The sequence below is a fragment of the Anopheles coustani genome, chromosome 2 (assembly GCF_943734705.1).
Source record: "Anopheles coustani chromosome 2, idAnoCousDA_361_x.2, whole genome shotgun sequence".
Lineage (NCBI taxonomy): Eukaryota > Metazoa > Arthropoda > Insecta > Diptera > Culicidae > Anopheles > Anopheles coustani.
In genome coordinates, this window is record NC_071289.1 from 90,868,842 (window position 1) to 90,896,841 (window position 28,000).

General features: G+C 44.8%; 6 protein-coding genes across 7 annotated transcripts; 1 reads left to right on the forward strand and 5 right to left on the reverse strand.

The window, feature by feature from the left end:
• Positions 1-316: 316 nt before the first annotated feature.
• LOC131262724 (integrin-linked protein kinase) lies at positions 317-2,881 on the reverse strand. The gene is made up of 5 exons (XM_058264787.1): positions 2,690-2,881; positions 2,100-2,265; positions 1,851-2,035; positions 1,244-1,772; positions 317-1,183 (listed from the first exon to the last, which is right to left on the reverse strand). Exons 1-5 carry the CDS (start codon positions 2,776-2,778, stop codon positions 806-808), a joined length of 1,347 nt encoding a protein of 448 aa, XP_058120770.1. The 5' UTR covers positions 2,779-2,881; the 3' UTR covers positions 317-805.
• Positions 2,882-3,397: 516 nt separating this feature from the next.
• On the forward strand, positions 3,398-11,019 carry LOC131263095 (muscle M-line assembly protein unc-89). Of its 2 annotated transcripts, XM_058265245.1 has the most exons (10): positions 3,403-3,476; positions 3,703-3,817; positions 4,253-4,414; positions 4,615-4,787; positions 5,943-6,272; positions 6,738-6,988; positions 7,063-7,276; positions 8,250-8,597; positions 9,663-9,818; positions 9,896-11,019. In XM_058265245.1, exons 1-10 carry the CDS (start codon positions 3,403-3,405, stop codon positions 10,098-10,100), a joined length of 2,028 nt encoding a protein of 675 aa, XP_058121228.1. In that variant the 3' UTR covers positions 10,101-11,019. The 2 variants fall into 2 exon arrangements, with proteins under 2 accessions (XP_058121229.1, XP_058121228.1); XM_058265246.1 differs by lacking the exon at positions 5,943-6,272 and having other exon boundaries at positions 3,398-3,476; positions 4,308-4,414.
• Positions 11,020-11,940: 921 nt separating this feature from the next.
• On the reverse strand, positions 11,941-12,550 carry LOC131263096 (multifunctional methyltransferase subunit TRM112-like protein). Its single transcript, XM_058265247.1, has 3 exons — positions 12,414-12,550; positions 12,236-12,337; positions 11,941-12,174 (listed from the first exon to the last, which is right to left on the reverse strand). Exons 1-3 carry the CDS (start codon positions 12,489-12,491, stop codon positions 11,986-11,988), a joined length of 369 nt encoding a protein of 122 aa, XP_058121230.1. The 5' UTR covers positions 12,492-12,550; the 3' UTR covers positions 11,941-11,985.
• A 406-nt stretch (positions 12,551-12,956) lies between these two features.
• LOC131263549 (uncharacterized oxidoreductase YjmC) lies at positions 12,957-15,289 on the reverse strand. The gene is made up of 5 exons (XM_058265762.1): positions 15,060-15,289; positions 13,954-14,343; positions 13,665-13,879; positions 13,237-13,593; positions 12,957-13,174 (listed from the first exon to the last, which is right to left on the reverse strand). Exons 1-5 carry the CDS (start codon positions 15,220-15,222, stop codon positions 13,016-13,018), a joined length of 1,284 nt encoding a protein of 427 aa, XP_058121745.1. The 5' UTR covers positions 15,223-15,289; the 3' UTR covers positions 12,957-13,015.
• A 1,349-nt stretch (positions 15,290-16,638) lies between these two features.
• Positions 16,639-17,947, reverse strand: LOC131265305 (dnaJ homolog subfamily B member 5). The gene is made up of 5 exons (XM_058267566.1): positions 17,904-17,947; positions 17,693-17,817; positions 17,501-17,624; positions 16,864-17,441; positions 16,639-16,673 (listed from the first exon to the last, which is right to left on the reverse strand). Exons 1-5 carry the CDS (start codon positions 17,945-17,947, stop codon positions 16,639-16,641), a joined length of 906 nt encoding a protein of 301 aa, XP_058123549.1.
• A 2,635-nt stretch (positions 17,948-20,582) lies between these two features.
• Positions 20,583-27,434, reverse strand: LOC131265306 (AT-rich interactive domain-containing protein 1A-like). Its single transcript, XM_058267567.1, has 5 exons — positions 26,441-27,434; positions 24,446-24,657; positions 21,406-21,504; positions 21,122-21,316; positions 20,583-21,050 (listed from the first exon to the last, which is right to left on the reverse strand). Exons 1-5 carry the CDS (start codon positions 27,432-27,434, stop codon positions 20,583-20,585), a joined length of 1,968 nt encoding a protein of 655 aa, XP_058123550.1.
• Positions 27,435-28,000: the final 566 nt, after the last annotated feature.

Genomic DNA, 28,000 nt, shown 5'->3' on the forward strand with positions numbered 1-28,000 from the left:
TCAACAGCGCGGCGTGAGTTGACTGCAGTTCGGTGCACCTAGCAGGAAGTGCACAGCGAATGTTACTGCAGGTCATGGACACACTGCCTTACTTTGCACACACACACACACATTGGTGCCTGTATTGGGATAGAAGAGAGCGAGAAAAGTAGAGATAGAGTGAGATGAGAAAGAAAATTGGGACTATTTGGGAAAGAAAAATACAATCACAATTATTTTGGACTTACATGAAGACCCGCACTGTGAAAATAGAAATAAAATAAAAATATTTCGGACTCCAAGCATTTAAAAACAACCCAAACCGAAAGTTCGTTAATAAGATTGATTGTATTATTCGAATACATAAACTATGCTAAATAACTACAACAGACAGTTACGGTTTTAGTTTGAGAGGTTTAACGCGTCGACAAAAAGGTAGGATTTAAAATAAACAGGACATTATGGTTTGAAAATATTTTGCTAGTTTCAACGAACACTTTGTTGCAAATAAGTGATTATCGGTTTTGTCAATTGTTTAATGTAATACTTTTCCACGGAGTCTACCACTAGTTTCGTATATAAAAAAAGATAATTAACATTGAAAACGAAACGACACAAACAGTTAAAAAACACAAATTGATCGATGGATACCAGTGGGTTTAGTACTTAAGTGTTGGTCGCATATTGCATGCACGGAAAGTGGTCAGTATAGAAATAAATAATTTTCGGAAGCTGGTTCTGCGTTCGCTTCCGGTAAGGCACTGCTCAGAAATCCGCATACAACGACAGATAAGGCACCATTATTGGCAATCGAGAAGGCATTGTACTAGCGTTTCATCTTGTCCAAGATCGGGATGATCATATCGAACGTCGGACGTTTTCCAGGATCTTCGTTCATGCAAATTTTGATAAGCTTCGATAGATGAGGCGACGTGCCCGGCGGGATCGTGACCCGAAGACCCTCCAGTGCAATACGCATGCCCGCCTCCATCGGTGTGAGGTCGGCGAACGGGACCTCGCGCGTTGCCAGCTCCCAGATGCAAATGGCGAAGCTCCACATGTCGCAGGCTTCCCAGTTGCGATCGCTTCGCTTCTTCAGCAACGTCTCCGGGCTCATCCATGCAGGTTGATACACTCGTCCACGCTCCTGGAAGGAGAACTTAGCGTCTGCCATGTTGATGCGGGCCGTCAAATCGTCGTCAATCTGCAAATGGTAAGAAGTTATTACTAATCGCAGCGAAGGAAAAGTCGCATTCTAGCTCACCATCACGTGGAAACTGCTCAAGTGATACTCCGGGATAATCCGTTCCAGTGAGTGTAAGTACGCCATACCGCGGGCAATGTCCAGTGCGAAGCGAACGGCCTGGGCCGTATCGACCACAATTCCCGCCGTCCCGTGCAGTAGATCGTACAGTGAACCTCGTGGCATATATTGGCTGATGACGATTAGATTCGAAGGAGCATTGCATGCACCCAGCACGGGTAGAATGTTCGGATGGGAAAAGATGCGTAGTTTCGGAAACTCTTCGTTAAAATCACGTGCCACACGCGCGGTACACTCGCGAATGTTCAGTATCTTCGCGATGATTTCGTTGTTCTGCCAACGGCCTCGCCAGGTTTCGCCACCGGGTGTTATTGCTACCTTGTTGTGCAGCGTCAGCTCCTGGATGTTGATACCTTTGAAGCGTGACAGGGTGGCATCACGCGAACGTGTCTTCATTCCGGACCAGCTCTGATCCTTGAAGCTGATCTTCTTAAGCTCCTGTCCACTTTCCACCGCAAGATTGTGTAAGCTGTCGGATGAAATGAAATTGAAAAAGAATTAGATTCGCATATTCATGCTGAATAAGGCTACTTTTTTTGATCGTTACCGCGTTGCTAGTACCGCCTTAGCCTTATCCAGCGGCGTATCTCCATCCTTGTTGGCCAACGAAATCAAGGCACCATTATTGACCAGTTCCTCGGCGATGGCCTGATATCCCCAAAAGCACGCATAATGCAACGGCGTGTTTCCATGTTCGTTCGCTGCATTTACATCCGAGCGGTGACGAACGAGCTAAGGATACAATTACACCAGGTAACTTTTCAACTACTTATTAACGTTATTTAGTTTCGCTCACCATCTGCACGATGTCCACATGTCCGTGGGCAGCCGCCAAATGCAGCGGTATATCGTCTCCCATGTTCGTAGCGTTGACACGTGCACCACGATGCAGCAACATTTCAACCAGCTTCGTGTGCCCTTCTTTGGCACACCAATGCAACGGACTGAAGCCATGATCATCACTGGAAAAAAATGGAAAAGTTGGTCAGTTTGGAGCTAACGAATTAAAGATAGAAATAGATTTTTTTTATTTCATTTTTTGGTGGTTTAAATCGATCGATGCACTTTTGAGGTGTGTACATTCATTTCCCTGGATGAACATAAACAGTTTGTGCAGCAGATGTTCATTTCATTCATACATCCAATGTAAACATTGCATGACGTCACGTTCGGTGCAGCATCGGAACAGTAGTTATTTAACATGTGTTTTTAATTCCATGTTTTTGGCCTTGTTTTTGCACAATACACCGCTCAAACTTCGACCAGTTCAAGTTGAAATGAGATTTTGTATCGATTTTCTTCTTCTGGGAATTTCTTCCGTTTATGGTCGTGCAAACGAATGACAGCTGGTCCAAGTATGGGGTCTTTTCTTTTCTCGATGCTTACCCAAGATTCATATCATGTTCCGTGTCGTCCAGCCACAGGCGAACCTGGATGGAGTTTCCCTCTCGGCACCAGTGGAATATATCCTCCATCGTTTGCGGTCGTTGAATCAGGAAAACCTTGGTTCAAAAGGGTACGCGATATCGTTGGGCGATCCACTCCCACACAACAGTGCTTAGCTGAGGGCAGTCTTATTTTCCGATATATTCTACTGAGAACTGCACAAACCCACTGAACTACAACGTTGTTTCAATCTTTGCACTGCCCGAAAGGATTAGGAAGTTTTAAATGAAAGCAAATTTTGTTTTATTGGCACATAATTTACGATTTAAATCTCACTTGTGTGGAGAAACCTATCGCGCGATCGTTTTATTTTTGACAAATGACTCAAGTGTAGAATGAACACCGTTTTTCAAAGACGTAGAGTTCATTCTTGGAATTCATTCGCAAGGGATTTTGCAATAATTTTCGAAAACACTCGCTTGGATGACAAATGCGTAATGTAAATGAAGAAAGTATTTTTTTTTACAAAGTTGTTTTTATTACAAAGACCTTTCATTTAAGGGGCTAATCGTGGAAATCGGTTGAAAGAATAAAAAATTATTAACAAATTTGCAAATTTTTGCTCTCCAGACATGACGTCATCGATGGAAACTGTCAAAACAACAGCCTTCGTCGGGATTCCTCAAAAAGCCTTCACGTCATTCGTGAAAAAGATGTCGGAGCAAGTAGAACTGGCGGGTTTACCTCCCGGGTGGGATTGCAAATATGATTCCAGAACGGGACGCTAGTAAGTATATTTAGTGTTTTTTGAGGAATGCGCATGTGACTTGAACGAAATATCTAACGTGCTTGGGTGGGCAAACGTTTTCGGGACGTAAATATGAGGGCAAAAGTCGTGAAAATTCCGTATCCTTTAATCCTTGTGCGTGAGCGTGTGCGTGTGTGTTAGTGTGTGGGGCGTATTGCATAACCTAGCGCGTATATCCTTGCCTTATCTGTGCCATTTCCGCCAGCTTCTACGTGAATCTCTTCACCAAAACAACGCAATGGGAAGATCCACGCGCCAGGATTCGCCAGTTGCAAACTGGAGCACCCACGCACCTGTCCAACGACAGCATTGCCATGCAGGTGAGTGGAGAATGTGTGTCACATCGCTCAACAATCCTTGACGAAGCCGAAGTAATGCTCGAGGCGTAGAAGGACACTTGTTTGTGTGTTCCACCCCTCGTGCTCAAGTGCACCGGGCGCGGTGTGTCGTTTGGTTAATGAGGCAAACGGCCTGAACACTTGTTTGTTGTAGATATCATGTTACAACTTTCATCGTCCTTCTTTCCAGTCGGTTTATCCTTCTTCTCTATGTAATCGATCCTTGAACTTATTCTAAGCCTTTCTCTCTGTTTCTTTCTACCGCTATGTTCGATACCTGTGTATGTGCAAACCTGTGTACCCGTATCTTCATGTAAAAATTGTAAACCCACAACCTCTTATCATCGCTCGGAAATGGGAAAATTGGTCAAACCACTCGTATTGGCGGTGTTGCAAAAACAAACTGTTGTCGTGTAGCCTGTGCATGGTTCTCCCTATCATGTCTACCCTACAAGTAACTCGTTCTATCCAGCCCAGGCCGCTTTCCAGAATCCACCCTCCGGTGTACCTAGCCTTAATGCTAGCCCCAACCTAGCCCAAAGATTGCAACAACAACACCAGCAGCAGCAACAACAGATCGTAAGTACTGTGCGTTTCCATACATCCTTTCACATCCTTTCGAGCAACCCCTCTTGCCGCTACCAATATACCAACGTACACTTTAAAAATAATCCAACGCACACTTTGTCCCATCGTCTACCCACCGCGCGGTCGGCGGATGTGGGTTTTAGCGGGTTAATTAAATTAACTCTTACCCTGTGTATTTGATTTCCGCGCAGGAAATGGCTCCGATAGTGCGATCCAGCCCCCGGATGGGACTCGGGCGTCAGGGCATGGTGGAAACGACGTTCTCAACGAACGTGCCCGCAGCGGAGACGGATCTGACGGTGGCTAAAATAAACTCCATGTTTCCCACCGTCCCGGAAGTTCACATCCGGATGCTGCTGAAAAAGTGAGTATCCTTCCTCGGGCGAATGATAGGCGTTTTCTGTTGATACACACATCGCTTAATGAAAGACTCAACTGGCCTTGGCAAACTATTTTAGGGCGCCGTATTCCAAACAAGGTCAAAGGATTGCAAAATTACGATCCAGGTTTTATTGTTTGTTTTTGTTGGACTAATTTATGATACAAAAACATTAGGATATGTTATTCTGGCTTTAGTAAACAAATATTTTCTTACTTAATGTATTAACAAACACATTTGCTTAACGCTTCATTCAATGAAACACGTACTCACGCTTTACTTGTGATGTAAAACGAAGAAATGCACACCACACTTATGCAAGTGTGCCGTAGGCAAAGTACAATTTTCTCAACACTCTATTTCATGTTCGCAATGCGCTGTCGTATCTCCTTTTCTTTTTTGTTTGCCTACTGTTGACACAAACATAAAAATCTATGCCACCTTTGATAACGAAAAGGTTACATACTTCAGCGCTATCAACTTTGACTCCTGGGGGGGCTAAAAAACAACATGGGCCGTGTTTTGATCTGCTGTATGATGCTTTGCTGCTTCGCGCAGATGACACCGCTTGTTTGGCTTCTCTTTATCCTTTTCATCTGCGTCCCATGGTCGGTATCCTCAATGCCTATGGCAAGCTTCTTGTGTGTCGCAATTTGCTATCCTCACTTCCATGGAATGACCGGAGGAAACACGTGGACGGTCGATAGGAGGTAAAAATAGATACTTTCCGTTACCGACGTGAGACTTGGTGACAGAAGAATCTTTCATCCGTTGGAAAAAGTGAAAGATTGAATACTTTTGACCCAGTAAAGGAAGGTCCTTGCATCTAAATTCAATGGATGTTTTATTAGACTAAAAACATTGAACGCACTCCGCACTTCTTATGGCGCAATAACGGCACCTGTTAGTGTTTGTAGTCGAACTTTTTCCTGTTTTTTGTTTGACCCAATGTCATCGTTTGACCACACGAAAAACGGTTCGTTTTAATTTGCACGCTCTCTAACTCTTCTTCTATCGTTGGAATCGTTTTCTATCCTTTAACGTCCGTTCGCAACAACCCTTCCTTCGTGTGCCGGCTTCGTGTTTCTATGTTTTTCGAAAACAAAAAAAAAATACCAAACCATCACTCGGACTGACCAGGTACTACAATCGGGAAGCGGTCGTAATTAGTGCGCTTCAGGTTGAGAAGCATCCCCTGACGACGCCCGGGCCGTACTCAACACCACCGCTCGGTCACCGACCGTTCCACAACACGGCCATGGGTGTGGTGTCCGCCTTCCAAATGACGCCGGTCCTCAGTGGACGCAGCGAAATGTCCAGCTCACGCACAGGCAGCCCGGTACCACGACCGGCCAGTGGAGCCAGCGGAAGCTACTACGGAGGCTACGGGTCGCCCCGGAACGGGCCGATGGATGGGACCGGTTATCGCAGCTCGCCGAAGCCACACTCCTCGCCGAAGATGAAGCTGAGGTTTCGAAGCTTTAAAATCACGCTAGATGTTTTTCCCCCCGTTTCACTGTTTGTTTTGTGTTTTAGGTAGTTTTTAGAGAATCTTTGTGTTGGCTTCGAATTAAAGCACTTTTAAATGTTATGCTTTCTAGAGGATTATATTTCTGTTTCGCTCATGCTAATGTGTTGCGTTTTGAATTATTATGTTCCATATACATACGTTGTTCTAATGGTTGCATTTACTTTCCTTACTGAGGAAGCAACACATTTTCTTTGTTTTGCAAAATTTTCAGCGGCTCCAAATTCCGTTCCTAGGTGCATGAAACATTTTTTTTGAATAGAAACAATTGTTACACATTTATTTCTTCCATTTACAACCCCACGTTTCCAGTAGAACCCGGAAGAATGTATCGTCCCAGGATACATCTTCCGGGATACATCTTGTTAATGCGCCCAATATTCTAATCTTCTCTCGTACGCTTCCAGGTACATGAAGAGCATTTTCCCGAAGGCGGAGGAAACACTCATCCTGGATGTGCTGGCCAATGCGGACAACAACGTACAGTCCGCTTCGCAGGCGCTGCTGAAGATGGGCTACGACAAACGCGAGCAGCCCGTTCCACAGCGCAATGCATCTCGTAAGGGTACAGGCGGATCGCAGGGTGCCGACGATGGCATACCGGAGGAACCGAAAACACCAACCCCGAAGTTGAAGTCTCCGGAGGAGAAGAAGAAAAGTAATTTGCTGCGGTTGGCTTTAACAAAGGAAGTGTTTGATTAACCTTACCTTTCCTTGTCCACACATTTTTAGTTAAAACTCGCCTGCAGGTGAAGTACAAGGACACACCGGAGAAAGTGATCATGATGGCGCTGGAGAGCGTCGACTATTCGGAGGAACGGGCCAAGAAGATACTGAACATCGTCATCCAAGAGGATCGGGACAAGAAAAAGAGCGTCAAGATCGAGGCCCCGCACAAGTCGGACGAGGACAAGGAGAACGCCCGTACGGGAAGTGCCGGGCCGAGGTAGGTTGAGATAGAAAAAACGACAAACGCAATCTTTCTCTCGAAGGCCATGCAAGGAACCCCCAAGGAAGCATAGAGAATCGTTTTAATTGTTTGTAGCTGTGACCGGAAGTAGCGATAATCGCTGATGCTATCAAGTAGACTCCTCTAACTTCCCTTTGAAGATTCAACCCCATCAGGACGCAGTGGAAAACCCCATCTAGGGTGTGTGTGTGTCTGTGTGAATGTTTGCGTGCGTCACCATAGCGCTGTAAACAGCTATCTCTATCCTAGCTCCTCTTTGCCCCGCTTCCAAGGCACTTGCGTACTCTTGTATCGTGCTGTATTATCGTTTATCGTTTGCCTAATCGATAGATTTTCATGTACATGACGTCGATGTGAGCCGTTCCTCCCTTTGCCATGCCCATCTGCATTTGCATGAATCTCATGTGCTTTCATGCGACGCGGTAGTGTCCCATGCTACCCATGTTTCTTGGAAATTGGAGCAAAAATTGGTTTCCTCACGAAGGTGGAAAATATTGTTTTAATAATAGCGGAACAGCAGGAAACAAAAAAATCAAATGTTACATAGTTAATCATACATCCGGCTATTGGATTCGATGCCAAACAAGATATTCTCTTTATCTATTTCTCTTTCTCTATCTTTCTCTCTTCATTCTCGTTCTCGTATTTTCCTTTTCTTTTCATTCATCTTGAAAACAATTGGCATACGAACAAAAAAATGTGCCTTTGAAAAATGAAAACCATCAACAACAAATCTTGATCTCTCGTTGTCTCGGTGGAACACGTTTGCATTTAATTTCTAATTTGGTTTTTCTGATCTTTTAATTTACTTTCTTCGTGGTAATCCACCACGGATTCTTGGTTCCCTTATGTGTGATGGCCGCACTTTCACACAAAATGGCTTTACACCATGCCGTGTTTGTCGTGTGTGTGCGTGTGTGTTTGTATGTTCGGTATTTGCGGTACTTAGTCGAAGCAATAGCACCACATCATCACAACCCCGCACGCCACTGGTAAAGCGTGCGCCGACCGGTGCCCTGGCCGAAGATGGTATCACTTCCCCACCGGTGACAACGTCCGGCGGCATCCAGTCGCCATCCGGTGCAGCTGCTACAGTGGTCGATGGGAAGACCACCGAGCCGGAATTCAGCAGCAGCAGCAGTGGCAACGAGAGCAGCCTCGCTGTGGGCGATTCGTCCCCCGAGTCGCCGCCGGAGCGACAACACCACGATGCGGCGTTCCGGGCGTGCGGTCGCGCCCCAAACGTGACCGGCGCCAAGCAGAGCTTCCGTCCGAAAGCCAAAACCGATCACGCAAAGTATGACCACTTTCTTCTTTCGATTGTGTGTGGGTTTCGAACGCACGATGTTTGTGTTTTGTTCTCCTTTTCTCTTGTCTTTTAACTAATTCCACCCAAAAGTTTTTCTCTCCGATCAACCGCTGTGTGACCTTTCTATGTGTGTATTAACGTTGCTATATGGTTGTTTAGTTTGTTGTTGATTGTTTCCTGATCCGATGGCGGCGGCCGACCTATTCCCGTGGGGGAGAGGATGTTGATTGATTGATGTTAACCAATTACTTACACACGTTGCCCCTTCTTTTTATTATACCTGCTATCCATCCTAATTGATTGGAATTACTTTTTTTTAAATCAAACTTTTAACAACAGTTCATTTCATTTCACATTCCAATCACATCAATCGATGGGGCCTAAAATCACCAGGGGATAACGTCCCTTATCGCAGGTCCCCCTCCTTTTGGTCGATAAGCCAAGTAATCACTAACTCCCTTTTATCACAACTGTCCATCTTAACCACTCACAATGCATGTGTTTCTCTAGGTGTTAACGTCGCCTTGCCCTGTGTCTGAGCACTGGCTATTTATTTTGATTATTTTGAGTGAGTCAATGTGTAGTGTGAGAAAAATACCTTTTTTTTTGTAAGAGCACTATTAATTAATAATCACATCAATTTATCGTTGAGATTTTTTTGCACAGTTCACGTCACCGCATCCAGTTTACGTCGAAAGGGACGGACCCTATTTGCTCTCTAGTAGAACACGGTTCCTGCTTGCATTGTGTGTATGAACTTCTTTGCCACGCAGGCCTATAGATCGGTTGCATGGAAAGGACATTCACCAGGGTTGTAGTAAGGAATGCTTGCATAATGTTGTACTAACTTTCGCAGAGGAATCATAATTCATCCAATGCTCGTTTGATTCCGTCCGTACTACCGTGCCGCCTCATGTACCATTCCATGCTTCATCACATGTCTCTCTCTCTCTTCTCTCTCCCTCTATCTCTCTCTCTCTCTATATTTGATTTTACTTTCGCTATCCTTGCATTACATTTTTTGGTGTTCGTCCCATGCGGTGTAATGTTTAGGTATTCTATTTTTAGAAGTTCCTCCTCGGAAGACGAATCCTGCGAGCAGGCGGCGGCAGCCAAAATGGACGGAAAGTCGTCCCAGCTAGCGACCCGCATTCCGACGAAGGGTCCTAACGTAAAGCTCTTCAAAGGACCGAACGACGATTTGCTTCTGTGAGTGCATGCACCGAGGGAAGCACAGGTTACACGTGTTAAATAACACATGCTGTTTTCCACTCAAATTTTTGCAGTGCCGACTATGTCACATGGAACGGTGCGAATCCGGATCTGGCGAAGGGTAGCCAGAAGGTATCCGGAGGTCCCGACCGCTCCATTCGCATCGAGCGCGCGTACCAGGCGCACGGACCGAATGGCGATCTTTGCAAGGGTCCGGTCGGATCGCTCGCGAAGGGCAGCATGTACGGCCAGATGATGAAGGATGTAAAGTGTAACTAGTCGTCAGAATCGTAAGATGTCCTCGCGAGTACATCCATACGTTTTGTGTGTGTATCTGTGTGTGTGACTAAGTGAAACCGGTGCCAGCGAGGATATCTTTGCGTAAAATTGATATTCCCCCTTAAAATCCATCCAAATTTCGTGATGTTTTCGAAGATTGTAGGACGTGACGATGAAGTCTATACGTGTGTTTATGAAAAAATTAGGGATTGTGCCATCTAAATTAAAATCCTTTTTGTCTGAAATTGCGATTGCCAATGTATTAACCTGAATCTCGTTTGATGATTTTAGTTCAATTCATCACGTGCCATTTTGGTTTTGTTTATGTGACTAATCAAGTTTTTATCTACATCACAATGATATTGATTTCTCAGTAAAGTTTTATAAAAATTCACACTACTTTGAAATGGTTTTCTATACAATAATTCGTTATTACTGCTATGACCTACGATCTGATATTAGGAGAGAGTTTGCCGTACAAACGTTGTTTAAAAACACGACATTCGCATGACACTATGTTTCTGTCAATGATAAATGATACAAAATGCAACACATTCAATCTCGAGACGGAACGTGGATGCTGCCAGTCAGCGGACACATCAAACAATAGTTTTCTAAGAAAAAGGCTTCACATTCCCTCCCGCACGTGCTGTAATGAAAACTTAAATTCAATTACACTACACATCTAAATACATATAATATAGCTATATAGCCAAACTGGAGCCAAAAAAAACCGGTCTACACTACCGTAGTTGCACTATAAAGAAGGAGACAAGAAATTACTCGCACTTGTTATTGCAAAGTATAATCTATCGATGCTGGTAGCGTTACAATATTTTTCTAGCAGTTTAACACAAACAGAACATAAGATAAGACAACAGAGCCGTGCAAAATCAAACAGTAAAATAGTTAAATCATATGTATCTGGTTGAAAGTCGTTCTATAGTTGATAGATGTTCGTACTCAATTTTTCAACTCCTTCATCAAAACTATTCCACAGATGGACAATCGAGTCGTTGTCCAAGCGTAAAAGCAGTTACAGTCACCCGCATCTTTCACTTTCGTACGGTCCTGCGGTAGTACGTTACTTGTGCCTACAATTGCCTATCATATTTATGACACACTAAAAACACAAAAGATAAATTAGCATCCACAGTCCAGGTGTCACGTGTAGGCATGGCAAGTGTAGGCATGGCGTTCAAAAGATGTAAAGGTATTTATCGTTGAAAACATTTGTAACAGGTTCAAATACTTATGAATAGTGATGCGTTCGCTAGCCTTGCAGGCGTGATTATTATGGGGTTGCCCTTTTTGTACTAACCTTAGCCCGGCGGAGCATCATTGGAGCTAGATTTCGAATGTTTTATACCAAAGAATCGGTACAAAGACATTCTGTAGCACTTACGTTTACATCGAGAGCATCTTCATTTTGCTATTAGGACTACGGAATAGTGGTGGTGGATAGGTTCGCAACATTTAAGTTCGATCTATATTTTGATACATATGCAGTCTTATAGCGAGCAGATGATTACGAGATGCAGTAAAGAATACCTTTCCTTTTCATATGCCAACATATAAAAATAATACGGTCGAAGTTTGAAAAACAAGATGTACCTTACGATGAAGCAACTGCAAATCATACGTCCTTTTCAATGCATTCCGCATGACCATGATTGATAAAATGATAAAAACTGTTCAATTTACTCTTCTTCCCGTGTTTGATGTGTATATTCTGTAGAAATCGTGAAGACCCACATGACCCCAGGGTTTGGATATACTTAACGGTGAACAATAAACTAACACTTTACGACCATCTCGAGTATTACTATTTTTCCTTTGATTTTTACATTTATTCTTAAACACAACATACAGCGCGGGAACCACCTTAAACTTCGTTCTCGTTTAGCAGCATATTTGGAATTCCGTTGATGATCGGAAAAACTCGCCCAGTCTCCGGACATTCGAGGCTACCTTCAATGACATCAACCTCGAGCAGTACGTGGTGTAGCTTTTGCAAGGTTTCGGCATCGTTCTGGATGTCTGCCGGCATGGTCTGAGGGATTTCGGAACCAATCTGGAAAGGATAATCACTATCATGATCTATGCTTTGCAAAAACCCTTTGGGGATATCTTACATTGGTCGCTGCAGCACATATAGCATTCCATTCCAATCGGGGCAACATTCGGGTGATGAATTCCGAATTAAAATCCGTGTGTACGACTTTTGTCTCCACAATCTGCAAGTGGATAACAGGCTTGTTGTCTTAAGTGTCGTGTGTTGTTTGCTATCGGTTCTATTTCCTTAAAACTTACGCTCAGCTTCAATGGATAACCCACTTGAACACCGCGAATACACTTTGAAGTGAGGAAATTGTACGTTAATAGTTTCATTTTGTAGCTTTTAGAAGAGTGCCGGAATGAAGAAAATGTGCATCTATTGAAAACTGACAAACATGCGATCGAGGAATGTTTGTAAACATTTGTAGACAGAACGAAACTGACAGCAGGGTTGCCAGAAAGATAGAAACATTTAACGTATTTTTATAAAATAATAACTAAAAATAAGTTAATAATTTTTAATTTTTTTTATAACTTGAACAAAAGGTATTTTAAATACACACAACTTCGTTCAACAAATATTCCTTGTTTTGGTAAAAGAGTAAATGAATCTATGCCCGGGCCTCATTTCCCCATATTTTCGCTATTAATTATATTAAATGTGATATCTTTTGAAATCGGCATGGATCGGTTATTCTTGTTTACTTTATTTTAGAATTGCTTTTGTAGAACGATTTGATTATTTCTATCTAAAATGCATTGAATGAAGGGCAACGTGAACCAAAAATCGGCCGTATAACAAAATTGATATGTTTGGAGAGAAAAGGTGGTCTCGACAGATATAAATGCCACGTGGTTTAGACAACCACGATCGGTTTCACTCCCAGGCGTTCGGAAAGCTCGGTACAAGTCTTGATTTGGTTTACATGGTAAGCGAGACCGCCCTCACTGTCGACCATTTTCATATGGTTGCGCTCCGGATCACCAGCGACTAGGACGGGATGGCTCGGATCAGTCTGTAACGGAGGGGTCAGATTAGGGAAAATACCTAACACGTATGAACACAGCACGGACTCACCATCGGCATATTGCGAAGGATGCCATTCATATCGGACAGCCGGTCCTCGAAGCCTGGCGCAAAACAGCCAGGATTGATGGCAACAAAGCACTGGCCCAAGTCGGCCTCCGAGTCGGCACCGGCATGCGTCCACTTGCGAATTTTCGTTGCATAGTTTGCACCGGCCAGCACGCCGCAGAACATCTCCACCATGGCGCCGAGTCCGTAGCCCTTGTATCCGGATGTGAGTTCGGTGCCACCAAGAGGCATCAGGCAGGCGGTATCGAAAGCAACGCTGGCATCCGTGGTAGGATGACCGTCCGGACCTTGAGCCCAGCCGACTGGAATCGGTTCGTTCTTGCGACGTTGCATCTCAATCTGTTAAACCATTGGAAAAGTTAACTTTAATTTAATCAGTTTCGATTGTTGTACGGAATGTTTGTTCATACCTTTCCCACAGCCACTGCAGTAGTGGCCATATCCAACACGAAACCATCACCATCCTTTCCTGGAGCCCCGACCGAAATCGGGTTGGTGCCGAGGGCGGCCTCCTTGCTTCTAGTTGGGCTCGCCAGTGGAGAGGTATTCGTCATCGACATTCCAATGCAACCAGCATTCATGGCACGCATAGTGTACCATCCAGCAATACCATAATGATTTGAACCTACCATGATAGATAAATAAATTTAATAAAAGTTAATTGTCCCTTACGGACACGATTGAATTCGATATACTTACGCTTCGCGCAAACCCATCCCACACCGACTTCCTTCGCTTTCTTGATCGCCAGATCCATGCAGAAGTTTCCGACTACCGCCCCAAGCCCATTGTTACCGTCGACCCAGGCAGTGGCGGGTGTCTCCTTGAGGATCGTTGGTTCCGCTGCACCATCGCACGCGTTTTTGGCCAGATCATTGATGTACATCTCCAGCCGGTTCATACCGTGACTGAAGTGACCACGATAATCGGCCTCCGTCAGAAGATCCGCCTGCTGCTTAGCGTGGGCCAATGGGGTCTTGGCTTTGACTAGACAGTCTACCATGAAGCGTCTGGCTTCTTCCACTGCAACCAGACCTTGCTTGGCCGCTGTGGAACTCATCGTACGTTGTTGTGTGTGGTAGAGGGAACCTTAAAGAAAAAGGTGATATGTTTCTTAGCATTTTAACTTGTTTCTGGGAAAGATTTTTCTTCGTCGTGCTATCTGATACAGTTTTAAAGGTCTCAAAGTCTCGCCAAATCAATTACTTCAACATTTCGGACTCCTCAAAAATCGAAATTCTTCACGATTGTTACCAACCGCTTCAAACCGATAAGAATGAACAGTGCAATAACCTTTTTTTAGGTGTCTTGGGTATTTGTTTGGGCCATTGGCGGATTTATGTCCCTGTTTGGTTATCTCCTGAAAAGGTGGAGTCATGCTTCGCTTGTCTCTTCGTCGTCTACAGAGACATATTTTAGTAACGATGTCGGTAAAATAATAGCAAGATTTTTCGAATGCACTTCCAATGCTCAGAAGCACTTCTGTTATCAGCTGTTTCGATATCTCCTGATTCGCCGTTGACACACATTTGTTTGCGCGCGATTAAAGTGGCGGTCCACAAACATGAAATGCTCACACGTGTTCTGGGCGTCGACGACAGCTTATTATCACTTCTGAAAATGTTGGTTTTGGCTTAGTGAAAGGGTATTTCGTATATTTCCAAAACCGGTCGTTGACCTTGCGATCACTTTTCCTCCAGCTTGCCGTTAGACCCAGCGATGTATGAATTCTTGGATTCCACTTATTTCTTCAATAACTAACAAATCAAACAAATAGCAGCATCCGGTTACCCGCATTAACTTACCAACGTTTGCTGATCTCCGATGGCGATTGTTCTCTTCAAGGGCACGTTCCAATGGCCGGACTACGATGTTACTCGACTGACGACCACCGTGAATCTGCGCCAAGAGCACGCATCGCGCCCTAGCCATCGTTTGCGTCGTTATCGTTGCCGCGCCTTCGTACATGGATGTGGAAGTTCGGACACCCGATGCTCTTGGTGTAGGTACCAGAGCCAGCCGTACGCTTTTGGCGGTTCCGCGCAAGAAGCTCACGATGGACGCGCTCATCTTAGGGCCACAAAGGGTCCAATGAATGTGAATGTATTACGCTTCCGAAAAAAAAGAGTATGATGAGCAACGCGTAGAGAGTACTGGAAAAGAGAGAAGCGAATTCTTCAAGGGCTAAGGGGTTTTATGATCACGAAGGAAACTGGTTAATACTTCAAGGTTACCCTGACGAGGGAACCGTCTTCAGGAATGGGAAGAAAATTCAAGGCGTTAAAGTAATACCAAAAATATTAAAACAACGAGATATGCGCTTCATCAATATGTATTTTAAAGAAACTGAATAAACTTATACCGTACAAGCGAAAATTAAAATTATTCGAAAAGAAGCAAATTCTTTATAGTTCAGATTTGATACATTCAAATTATTGTAATAATATAATTAAAAAAATAGTAAAAATGTCGAAAGTGTTGTTTTGATTCCGTTGCCTTACAAATTTCCTCAAAGGTTAGTAATAAAGTACATTCGGGAAATATTCCCTGCGTAAACGAATACAACGTTAGGTAAAAAATCCATTATAGAGCATTGATAGAGAATCTCATGGGCGGATTGTTTTGTTTTGAATTCGATTCCTGCCCATATGCAGATGCAACAGTGCCAATACACAATTGCATCGTTCACAACGACATCCGTCGCTTCCCATAGTAACCACCACTGCCGAAGATGCAATTGCACATTGCACACACGGTGAATGCATTCGTTTACTCCAATTCCCCTCCCCTGTGTCTGCACATCAAACGAACGAGTTTCTACACTAATGAAAGGCCTGTCGTCGTCCACTAATGACACCAGCGATAACAAGCTTTACGTAATGGTTGCTGCCACCTCCTTCCACTAACCTTCCTAGTATGCGTGGCGCCACAGCCGCGATATATGATTTTTGTTGGCACGCCACGAGGCCACACCGGACAGAAAGACACGACCGAGCGTATCTTCCGCTGGGAACCGACTGGTTTACGAACGCCAGACACGACCTGAACTTGCTCTGGCTGTCACCGCAAGGTTATCCGAATAAGTTTTTAGTAGCTTACTAAATATAACTTTTATATCGCTCGTTCTGCATCCGATACAAGCGCTTGGGTGTATGTGATGTGGATGCTTTCTCAAAACAACGCGATTCGCTTTCACCACACCCGTGATGGTTTGTTGATTGTTCTAGCCTGGCGCATGAACCGTTGAATCCACTACTTGGTCGAACTATGAATGAAATTTTACTACGTCTACTAGTGCGCCGGCGCCGCACAGTGTGTGTCTAATGGCAAAAGAACAGTTGGTACGCTACCAAGTAACAGTACTGAATTACTGAACACTCGCATTTATCTTTCTATGCTGAAGAATAGGTTTTCGGTGACTTTCGGAAGTGGAGCAATTACATGTGAAGATTTTATAACATGGGTTGCATTTGGTCTAATAAACTACCTAACTCATTTCGAAGGTGCTCGGGTATACAGGTTGGGAAAATGACTGGCAAAGAAAAATCAAGAAAAAGAAAATCAATCGGTGATGGCACTAATAGTGTTTCATTACTTTTTCACACTTACCCTGAATTTGAACGACCATATTTCCGCGACGGTTGGTGTTGGGGATTGGCATGCCTTGACCTTTAATCAGCACAGCATTATACTGCTGGCCGGGCACTAAGGTGTTGTCCGCTATCGGTTTCATGATTATGACCAACGTTTTTCCGTCAATGGTTTGAATAGGTAACGGGCCGCCAAGAAGTGCCAGTTTCAACGAAACTGACCGTGAGATAATTAAATCATGGCCAGATGTACGAAAAGTGAAATGCGGCAGCTGGAAGACCACGAACAAGCTGTCTCTAGCCGTGTCGTCCACGATGTCACCCACGCCGGTCTTTATCAGATGGGTCCCGTGAAGCGTACCCGGTGGGATATTCACCTCAGTACACCAATCCTTAACGCACGAGATGATGGAACCGTTCTGAACGATGTTTCGGTTGTAGTGGACTATTTTTTTCGTACCATAGAACAGTTCTTCCAGCGTCACCATCACGGTATGCAAAACGTGAGGTGGCTCATAGTTGTTCATTGTCTCAATTGGTTCAGTTTTGGGAATGATTGTCTTTGATAAAAGCGACTCTTTGTTCGCAAGAAAGTTCCTGTAAAACATAAATATAAAGTTGGTGTCGAATTTGTACATTGTACAGCGAATACTCACGAGTAAATCTTCATGCAGTCCCCGGAGAAAGTGTAAGCCGATGTTTGCCATCCTGACAGACAAACACCGGTTTGCAAACCATGCATACCATACAAGTCGAAAATGTAACGCAACGTGGAGTCAGCTGCAAATAACATAGAGATATGATCAGAAATGGTTGGTTTATGCAACACGCTGATCTGGCAAACTTACACAGCACCTCGTACGCTTCGTTCAGCGCCTGCCAGTATTCGGATTGCGACAGCGTTTTGATCGGCAGCTCGTTTGGATCATAGCTGCCTTGCTCCGGATGACACTTTTTTGATAAGAAGTCATAACTGCAACGAAACGTGGATAATGGCTCGATGTTTGACTTCATACATGTTTCATTTCCCACAAAATCTTAGGTTCGCCATATACTTACGCATTGTGTACCTCGGATGGAATCGCTTGTCGCTCAATGCCCATGATAGCATACAAATTTATATCCTTTGAATCTAGTTCTTGGCGAATGGAATCCATTTTCACTTTATAAATTTTCACTGTTACAAAACAGGAAACACAAATATGTTAACTGTGTTTACTTCGATTGCCGATCACAACACGCAATAAACTAATGTTCTCCGCAAGTAAAGGCACACTTCGTGGTTAGGTGCTATAATGTTTTCTTGGAAAACGGTTAGAGACGAAATTTTTATGGTTCACAGTGGGTAGGATCGTTCAAGATCGAGGAGAAATTTGTATGTTTCTAGAAACATTTGAAAAATAACAAGGCCGTTTAAATCAGTTGTCAAAAATTTATTTATTGAACTTGTCAATTAACTAGATTTTGATTGAATATTTGTTGTTAAGATTCTGTTAACCCCCATACCCTACACATTTTGGAATTTTGGTTGATTTGAACTTGTTTCATGTTTTATCAGTGGTGGTATTGTTTGTCTGTTCGTAACTTGCGTTTGTGGATTTCACATTATATTCCTTTTTTCTGCTTCATTTTCCAGCATTATGTTTCACTGAAAAGATCGTACCAAAGATCTCTGATTTTCATTCAGTATTTCCTTTCCTGCTAACAAATTCAACAAACCTCTTAAGACGATCCACTTTCCGTTCGTTTGCTTGACTACAGTTTGTGAGACGTTAAAAAGTAAACAGTAAAATGAACCATATTTTTCACGACATTCCTTTCAGGCGTTCGTATCGCAATTATCCTAAGGAGACGTACGGGTACCACCGGGAAGGTTGAACGTTGAGTGTTTAGCATGTATCACATAGAAAAATGTTTTTATTTATGTCTCTGAATTGGAATGCCTGTTCTTCTAATGAATCTGGATGTTCCTTTGTTCGATACCCTTTTGCACACAACATTACACTATCAATTTACAAAGATTTAAAATTTGTTTTATAAATGTAGCATTATCGGATACGGTTTCCGTTTTGTTGGTTTAAATTTGTTTTATAGTATTGATCGTAAATTCATCGTTTAGACAAATGTTGGCCATCAGTTTCCTTCGTTTCCGTTGTCTACGCTAATGTTTTTAATGTTTTAAATTTTTGTTAATGTATTTTTTTGTTTCTTTTTAGGTATTCGTATATGCTCATTGATCGTACTCAAACAGTGGGGTTTTTTCGGGTTCAGCATTTTGATTTTTATCCCCGTTTTTCACCGTTTGTGTGTATCTATAAAATAGCTAATACCTTTTACCTATGTAAGAATGCTACAGATCACTTCCTTTTCAGAATTCTAAATAACTCTTTCACTCGACCGAAACCTTTACAACACTAGATGCATCCATTCCGTATCATTTCTTGTTCATACCTAGCTTCTTTCGTCTTCGAATGAGATTCCTTAACGCTCAGTACAGGTAAACTTCTGTCGGCCAAATTTACTCCAAATATGGTTTTTTGGTTGTGTGTTGAAATTTTTTCATCGATATTGAAACGTGTTAAAATCAGTTTATGTAGACAAACCAGTCTCGATAATGTTGTAGATTTTGTTTGCCCACACCTGAACAAACCACTGAACGGAAGAACGTTCCAATGAACGGAAGTGAACGGTTTTTTTTGTGGAAAAAATGGAACTTTCTGTCAAGAAGATGGAATACTCTACTCAGTGTATAAAACACTACTCAACTAAACTTAATTGTCCTACCAACTAAAACTATGCCTGCACCACTTTGATTTGATTTTACTTTATTTTTGTAGACGTAAGTTGACTTGTCGTTAAGGCACCATTTAGTTTTTCATTTGTCGTGAATTCGGTTGGGTGTTTGAAATTGGTTTTTCCTGCTCATGCCCAGCTACTTTTTTTTGCTTTATTCTTATGTCGTGTTTAGCTTCTCACCATCGAGGCTCAGCCGAGATGCAGGAATTATTAATTAAAACCGTTTCCTTGCGTTTTCCTTCCATGTGTCATACATCCTTTGCACCACCGATCATCGAAGACATTTAAATAACCTATCGACAAAGGGGGGCGTTTGAGTGGACACAGCTATGAACAGCACTAATGTAATTGGCAAATGGGTCATGTTTAGATTTCCTCTCCGAATGACGCGCAAGTATAGCCTTGATCGATCGTTGTGCTTTTTAAAAGAAGGAAAATATGATTCAGTGGTGGTGGATCAAAACTGCCGTCACCTGATTGGTGTTGGTAATGAACCATAGATTCGATACATTGAGAGGACTCCAATTGGTAATGATACTATTTTTATAGCTACAGCTGGTTGAGATTCGCTTATTAGCTCGGATATTGTTTCATTGGACACTGGATATTTTTCAACTGGAATTTTACTGTCTCCATATTAAAATACCTCTTCCCTTGCGCGTGGTTTCGTATTTACAAACGATAAACGATGTCTTATAGTAATTGTTTCACGTATGATTTAACTAACTTTGGCTTTCATCATTTCACTCTGTAGTTTCATTTTAAAAATTGTGTTTAATCATCCATACTTTTAACTTGTTAATAATTAACCCATTCTTCTCTTGAACCTGTTCAGCCACCTTTCCACGGTTGCCTTTGGCAATGTGTGTGTGCTTGATTAGGTCTGGTTTCGGGAGGAAATGGAAATGTTTTCCGTGGTGGCCTGGAACCGATCGTGTTCGTTCAGTTCACAAACTCGCTACACGTCATCTCGCTAAAGTAGTTGCCCAAAGGCGAGTCTACGGCATGGTCGGAGTAGGACGATGACTCGTAGAATGCCGGATGGAAGGAGGTCCCGATCTGCAGATTGTATCCGGTACCGGGCCCCTCGTACGGCTCGCCCGGTCCCCTCGGGCCCGCACGTGTCGGATCCCAAGGCTGTGGACTGAGCGTATCAACGTCGGATTCGTACGCACTGAGGGCCTCCATAGCAAGAAGCTGCTGCTGCTGTCGATGCCTTCCGAGGCCGTGCTGGGTCGGATGTGGACTCTGCTGGTCCTGGTGGTGCTCCTCCTCTTGATGGTGCATAGGATGATGCTGCGAGGGGCTGTGGTCTGCTGGCGACGGGCTGCTGTTGAAGAACACCTCGGAAAACTTTCCAATCTCTGTCGAGCCGAACGCTTGCTGGAAGCCGGGAAGTGGCGTAACATTCTGTAAAGTAAAGTTTCTTCGTATTAAAACCCGTTGATTTGAAATCGCTGGAAGTGTTGGCCACTCCATACCTTATTTTCCACCGGAGGCGTCGATGTAATAGCTCCGTTCGGTGTCGGTTTATCTTTACCTTCCGACGCCGCTCTCGTTTCCTTGGCTGACTGTTTGCCGTTGGCCGTTTGCTTTTTCGTGCGCCTACCGGAACTGACGGCTCCCCGAGGGCTGGTGGATGCCGTGGACGAGGGGGAGTCTAGTTCGTTGTTTTCCTGCAAGACATGTCGATTTTAAACACAATTTTTAAAACACCATTTAGCGCGTTGATTATCAATATTTTTGAAATATTATTTCTACAAACCTTTTTTCCGTTGTTAGGATCTTTTGTCCTAGAGCCGTTTGCGCTAGATTGCTTGCGCATTCGCGTTGGAAACTGATCACCTTCCGGCCAACAGAGATTCTAAAATGAAGGAAAAAGTGTGTGACATCAAAAATTAAAATTTTCAAAACATATAAAAATAATTCAACAATGTAAAAAATGTAAACCCTTCTACGAGCAAGAAGCAACCCAGTATGTTTTCCAAGATAATTTTTCCACACACTCATACAAGCTCTCAGCTTAGCCTGCGAGGACCAACACAGGCAAGCAGAGCAACAAGTGTTTTTTCTGAAACGCACAGCCAATGCAAACTTGCCACAGGGTTTTGTATACAAACAAAACAGATGGGTGCCAGGAAAGGAAAACTGTATGGGGCAGGAAAATGTATCATTCGAGAGAGCAATGCAAACGCCATGGAAAGTGATCACCATCGGGTGCCTGTCGTTTTTTTCGGTCGAGGTCGGAAAATGAGCATAATCTTTGTTACGCTCTCTCGCATGTTTGCCTTTCTCTTCGTGACGCTCGTTTTCCATATTCCTATTTCAGTTTATTTATTTTTCTGCCATTTCCGCGAACTCTCCCACCTTGCGCTCCTCTCTCCACCATCTTTCAGCTGGTTATGTTCCTTCTCCGGTCAGTAACGTGTCCTTAGCATAGTTTTCGTTGCGTTTAAAATATTTCATTGATAACGTTATTTTAAGTTGTAGTAGCCTTAATATTTGTTTTACATCAAACAACGTTTCATCCAAAAATGAGATAAAAGAAAGTTAATGGTACTGAACTGGTACTGGTATCAGACAATTCTAGGCTTTGTTTGGAAAATAATGAATATTGGAATGTAGGTGGAACATAATTAAATCGTAAACATACCCTTCAAATAGTAAAACAAGTCTTTTCCAAAACTTAATTCCAGATCAATACAACAGTTCTTTGAAGCATTCACTCGTATTTGGTGCGTCTCCGGGAATATGCTCTTTGCCAGTAGCAACGAACAATCGTCCGCCCACGAGCACCAGCGATCGATCGAAGCCCTTCCAAACAAATGTAGAGATGACATTTCACATCTCCACCCAGCGAGCCACACTTGGAGGACTCATAAGATCCTGGTTCGCAGGCGTTTCGCGAAATACAGTCGCTAGAATGTCGGCGAAGCGGCCAATGCACTGCACGGATGCGAAAGGCGCGAGTGTTCGTGTTCGCTGGGCTAGCGTTGGGTGGTGATGGAGCCAGGTCGGACCATTTCGGAAAACCGACGCCCGCAGTCTGCTCAATCGATCGAGCCGTGGTGCAGCGAAAGGCCGCATCGAACGGGATCGGCGGATCCCGCGGCGCTGGTCGAGCTGGAAAGTGTGCCGGATTGGAAGGTGCTTACTGTCACCGACGTGGGGGGGTGCTGCCCTGTTTTTTTTCCATTCACTCCCCTTTGCTCCAGCCCCTGCGATCCGGGCTTGCACGCCTTGAAAAATGGAAAAGTCAAAAAAAGAAATACAAAAACGGCTCACATAGGCCAGGCGTTTCGCGATGGATTCGCACGGTCCAGTCTTTGGTCCGCAGTCGGGGATGGTCGCACACTCTCCACTCGAACGGCGTCAGCGTTCCGCCAACCCACGGAATGTCCTTTTTCCCGAGCGCGCGGGAGGCATGGTTGGCCCATTTTTACTGCGCAGGATCGATACATGATTCGGATCCTGCTGGCGATACCGTGTGCTTGTGTCTGTGTGCTTCGGTGGAGAGTGGGCGAGTGGCGGTGGTTCACTTCACTTTTCCTCGAAAGGCGGGAAACATGGTAAAGGATTTGTTCGCTTTCTTCCACCGGCGGCGGCGGCGGCGGCGGCAATGTGCGTCTATGTAAAGCACATTGTAGTGTTCGTGCCAACGACGTAGCCCCCGCGTTGTCATGGAAGCTTCGGCCGGCATTGTTTTAACATTGAAACCGTCTTTCAACGCGCTCCCTCCACCTCAAAAGACTGTGGAAGGGTGGACCACCGGCCCCAAATGGTTGCGGTACATAAGGAATGCACTTCCGGCCACTCCATGTGGGGCTGGTGGGATGGCACATACCTGCACATCGACATCGAATCGAGTATAAACCACATACAGTGATAGAAACTGTCCACGCTTCTTTCCTCCCAAACTCCATTGCTCTGTTTAAAGTAGCGATGGAAGGAGTCGTTCCGTCGCGAAACGAGTTCGTGTTCTCCGCGCGCCTTCAACGCCAATGTTGTGCGAATTCCACTGTGGCTCGATTGTCGGTATGGGTGTGCACATAGGTTTTCTTTTTTTTCCGTCATACGATTCGTCCCGTTTCCCCTTTCTTCCCGCCCTTGACGGCTCATTTATTCGGCGGAAATCCTTGAGGTAAAGTTTAGGGAGCGTTTAATCGATCATATGCTGCTGTTGGCGACTATCGATGAACGACAACTCCGGGCGCAACATTAATCGACCCGAGCGGCGGGCCGGTAGACGATGTCTGGGATGGGCTGGAACTGGCGTCGATCGACAAGCATGCGAAATTTGATTGATTTAGCATTTTGGTTTTTGGGAGCGCTTCAGTATCACAAGTGTTTGAGAAACTGTGTCGAAACTGAATTTTGTTCTTTTGCTTTTTAATTAAGTACATTCTTAACTTTTTGAATCAATTTGGACGTTCTTATATAGTTTGTTTTTAATTCCTCTGTACAAGCAGTTCAACTTACCCAAACAAAGATTGTAAGGAAAAAGTGAACTACTGTATCTCACTTCCATGTGAAAAAATGGTTCACTTTATATTTCTTGTAGTAAATTTCAAATTATCTGGCAATCTCTCTTTCAATGCAATACACTCTGGACTCGAAATGATGGAAATATATCGATATTTGGCCGGGACACCGACCTTCTCTAGAGCATTTATTTTACAAAAGAAGAACGTGCCACCGGGCAGAACGTTGTAGGAAAAGAACAAAAAAAAAAAAATGGTAAAAACTCTAGAGAAAATGCAGAAAAATTGCATCCCTTCTTATTTACGTACGTCGCATATACTTACCGTAAGTGCATCCAGTGATTTTATCCTCTCCGACGCTGGACCACTCCGGCTCACCCCGTTCGAGGCGCTCGGGCTACTGTTTCGGCTTGGGCGGCCACTTCCCCCACCACCGTCGCCACTGCCTGGTGCTCCTCCTGCTCCGTACGTCCGTTGCAACTTGCGTTCCTTGGGCTTTCGCATCCGGGTGTCCTTTGGGTCGAGCGGAAACTCTCCTGCGATTGCCGGCATTTCGTGTGTGATGCGTGAGAGAAAAAAAGCAAGGGAGCAAAAAGAGTTACATTAGCAATAGGGAAAAGAAAACAAAGGGGTGGCGTATGGCGAGCCTTTTGGGAACGGGCAAGGCCGGGACTGTGGGGCGAGTACGGCGTTGGTGTGTTTAGTCAGTACATAAGGCAACCTTCACTCATTCCTTTTTTGCGTTCTCTGTGAACTCCAAGGAGATCTTCAGCCTCAGATCGGATACGCGTCCTTTCTGTATTTTAGGTACATAAAATGTGTCTTTTCATGGTTAAAAATCATGCTACCAAACCTTATCCAGTTTAGCGTCAACAAGAAATAAAGTATAGCTATAGCTAAAAGATCAGCGAACATGACCGCTTTACTAGAAGATCACTACCTAACTCCAGAAGTCTAGGTTACATGTCAAAAATCAATATGTGTTGCAAACGCGAAATCGATCAGGACTCCTGGCAGTAGTAAAAACCCCTTGCCCGGGAAGCGACTGCCAGGTAAATCATAATCTAATTGTCCATGTCCGGCTAACATTGTACCGTGCCGTACGGCTTCATACCCCATACGCTTTAGAGTCGGCGAGTGTTTTGGGAAAAAAGGCGAAAAACAAATTGAATAATACCTCAAATTCTAGCACAAACATATCCGACTTTTCATCGGTACCGCCTGGCGTTTTTGGTTTCACTGTGTTGGCGTTGCTGTGTTGCCTATTGATTTTTTCCGGAAAATGAACCTCCCTCAGCGGTACCTAGCTGCTCGCTGGCCAACACAAAGTAGGTGCTTCCTCGCTGCAGCAGGTACAGAAGGCACTGTCATTACCGCCGCTGGCTGTCAGTGGCGTAGAATGGAACTGCAAAACAAAAACAGGCCCCCATCCTGCCGGGGGAAGGACATCCGCGAAGTTGGGGATCCCATGGTACGCCCGGGGTTCGCTTCGCCTGGTGCGGATCCTGGTGCAATGGTAGTGTGAGTTCCGTTGTAAGTATGGATTGGATTCGCGTGTTGGAATGTGGGCGAGCAGGGCCTGTTCTCTATGCACGCGTTAGTTTGTTTTCCTGTTTTTTTTTTGGCCCACCCAACCCATGCGTTCCCCAAAAGGTGCCCACATCCAGCGGAAACTACTACATAGACCTGCCGCCTTGTCAAGCCTCTCTTACACAGGGGATCATTTATTCACGCGCCTTCTCATAGTCACACATAGTCGCACATTCGATCGCCACCCGTTGTTCCAGCGGTGCTGTGTGCTTATTTACTACCCTTCGCATTGTTTTCTTTTTTTTTCGGCGGAATGGGAGTAATGCTATCGATTTTGTGATAGCACACCATATCCAACACAGCCGTATTCACCTCCCAAGCGGCCCCAACATGGATGGCGTCTCGTGGGGGGGTGAAGCTGTCAAACGAGCGAAATGTTTCTCGCTCACCCCATTTCGAAGGCACATTGGTTTCGCTTCCCTCACGAATACATGCAGCACAAGGAGAAAAAGCACTTCACATAACGGAATGGCAAAGTTCCTGTCGAGTTGATCCTAGTAGTCGCGCCGGTTGTCAACGGTTACCATGATAACGCACGGTAAACTGTTCAGCTCCTCTCCCTTTCTACCAGGATGAGACTGTGGCGTTGTGGTCTATATACTTATGTTTCGTCTAGGTATGTGTGTGAGAGAATGAGGTTTTCCACGCGCGCGCTCGGCTGTAATAAAAAGTTCTCGAAACGAGAACCGAACTCCCGGGTTCGGCTGTCGCTGTGGTGTGTACACATACCTGTTGCGTTGCTGAGCATGGGCGGCTGAGATGGTGGTGCGGGCGTCCCAGAGGATGGACGATGCTCACCGCTACCGTCGTCCGTGCATGGTGCTCCACCATCCGAGGACGGCCCGAGAGGATGCTGTGAAGGACTGTCTTCCGAGGCAGAGTAGGACGATGGTAGCGTGTAATCCGTAGGACTCGGTGAGTACCCGTTGGGAGCATTAAACACCGAAGCGGAGGATGGACTGTCACCACTTTGACTGGTCGATACACCATTGGTGCTCTCGACTCCAGCAATTCCTCGTTCGTGCTGGCTCCCGGGGAAGTTCTGATGGACCGGATAAGGTTGCTGCTGATGGTGCTGAGATTTCGCTCCGATGGAGGGATGTTCCGGAGTAGCCCCGTTACGATGGTACGGTGGCAGGCTGCCGTAGCTAGCGAAGCTCGAATACTGAGGCTGATGGTGAAGCGGATCCCGGCTATGCTGGGCGTGATAGTACGACTCCCGCCCGAAAGGATGCCCCAGCGGGGATGAAGAAGGATAGTGGCGGGCACCGTACGGCAGGTATCCGGATCCGGATGATGTTCCGCCACCGTAAGCCGAGGGTCCACCGGATCGAGCGTATGGTGACTGTGACTGGTGGTAATAGTGTCCACCACCATACCCTCCATACTCCCGGTAGGCCGGTGACGGATAGTTACCGTAGTAACCGGACGGATAGGCCGACGCCGCTGGATGGTGATACCCACCACCGCCACCGCCACCACCTCCTCCACCGCCATAGTATTTGTCGTACCCATCGTAGCCTCCCGATGCGCCACCGTATCCCAACGCCATCGACCGATAGTCCCCTGAGGCACCGTACCGGGCGGAACCGGGCATACCGGGGCCGGCCAAAGGGTACGAGGACGCACTGCGCAGCATGTTCGGCGAGTACGGGTAGCAGAAGTTACTGTTCATCGAGTGGTGCCTGTAGTCCATGTAGCTGCTGCTGCTACAGCAATCCATGATCTTCCCGACGACGATCGAACAACAATGTCACAGCCGGTGGCGCAATTTCACCCCACCCCCTACTCGCGTTGACACTGACGATGACGTAGGTTGCTTTCCTCCACCACCGAGTGGAGGCTATTCTTATACGCTTCCACTAAACCAATTATGAACTATTTTTGGAATCGATGACAGCTTGGAACGTACGCGAAACATGGCGCCTTCTGGGGTTGGGATCGTTCTTTCTAAGGGTGCAGGATGGCCGATAGTGCGCCGTGATAATGGAATACCATCTTTCGGTATCCGATGTCCCGAAGAGGAAGCGCAGGATGCGCGTGCGGTTCTACTTTTTCAATCACATCGCCACACTATTTGAAACCCTTTTGCTCATCGCACGGCATTTTCTTCACAACACACCCTTTTTTTTATTGCGTTTTCATAATTTCTTAAAAGTTACTCAAACACTCACTTTCACTTTTCTATTTTACTTTTTCCTTATTAACACACTATGAAACTTTGCTGCATTCCTTTACTTGTCAACTTGTGTGAAACTAATGCATTTAACTGTTGGATTATTGTTATGT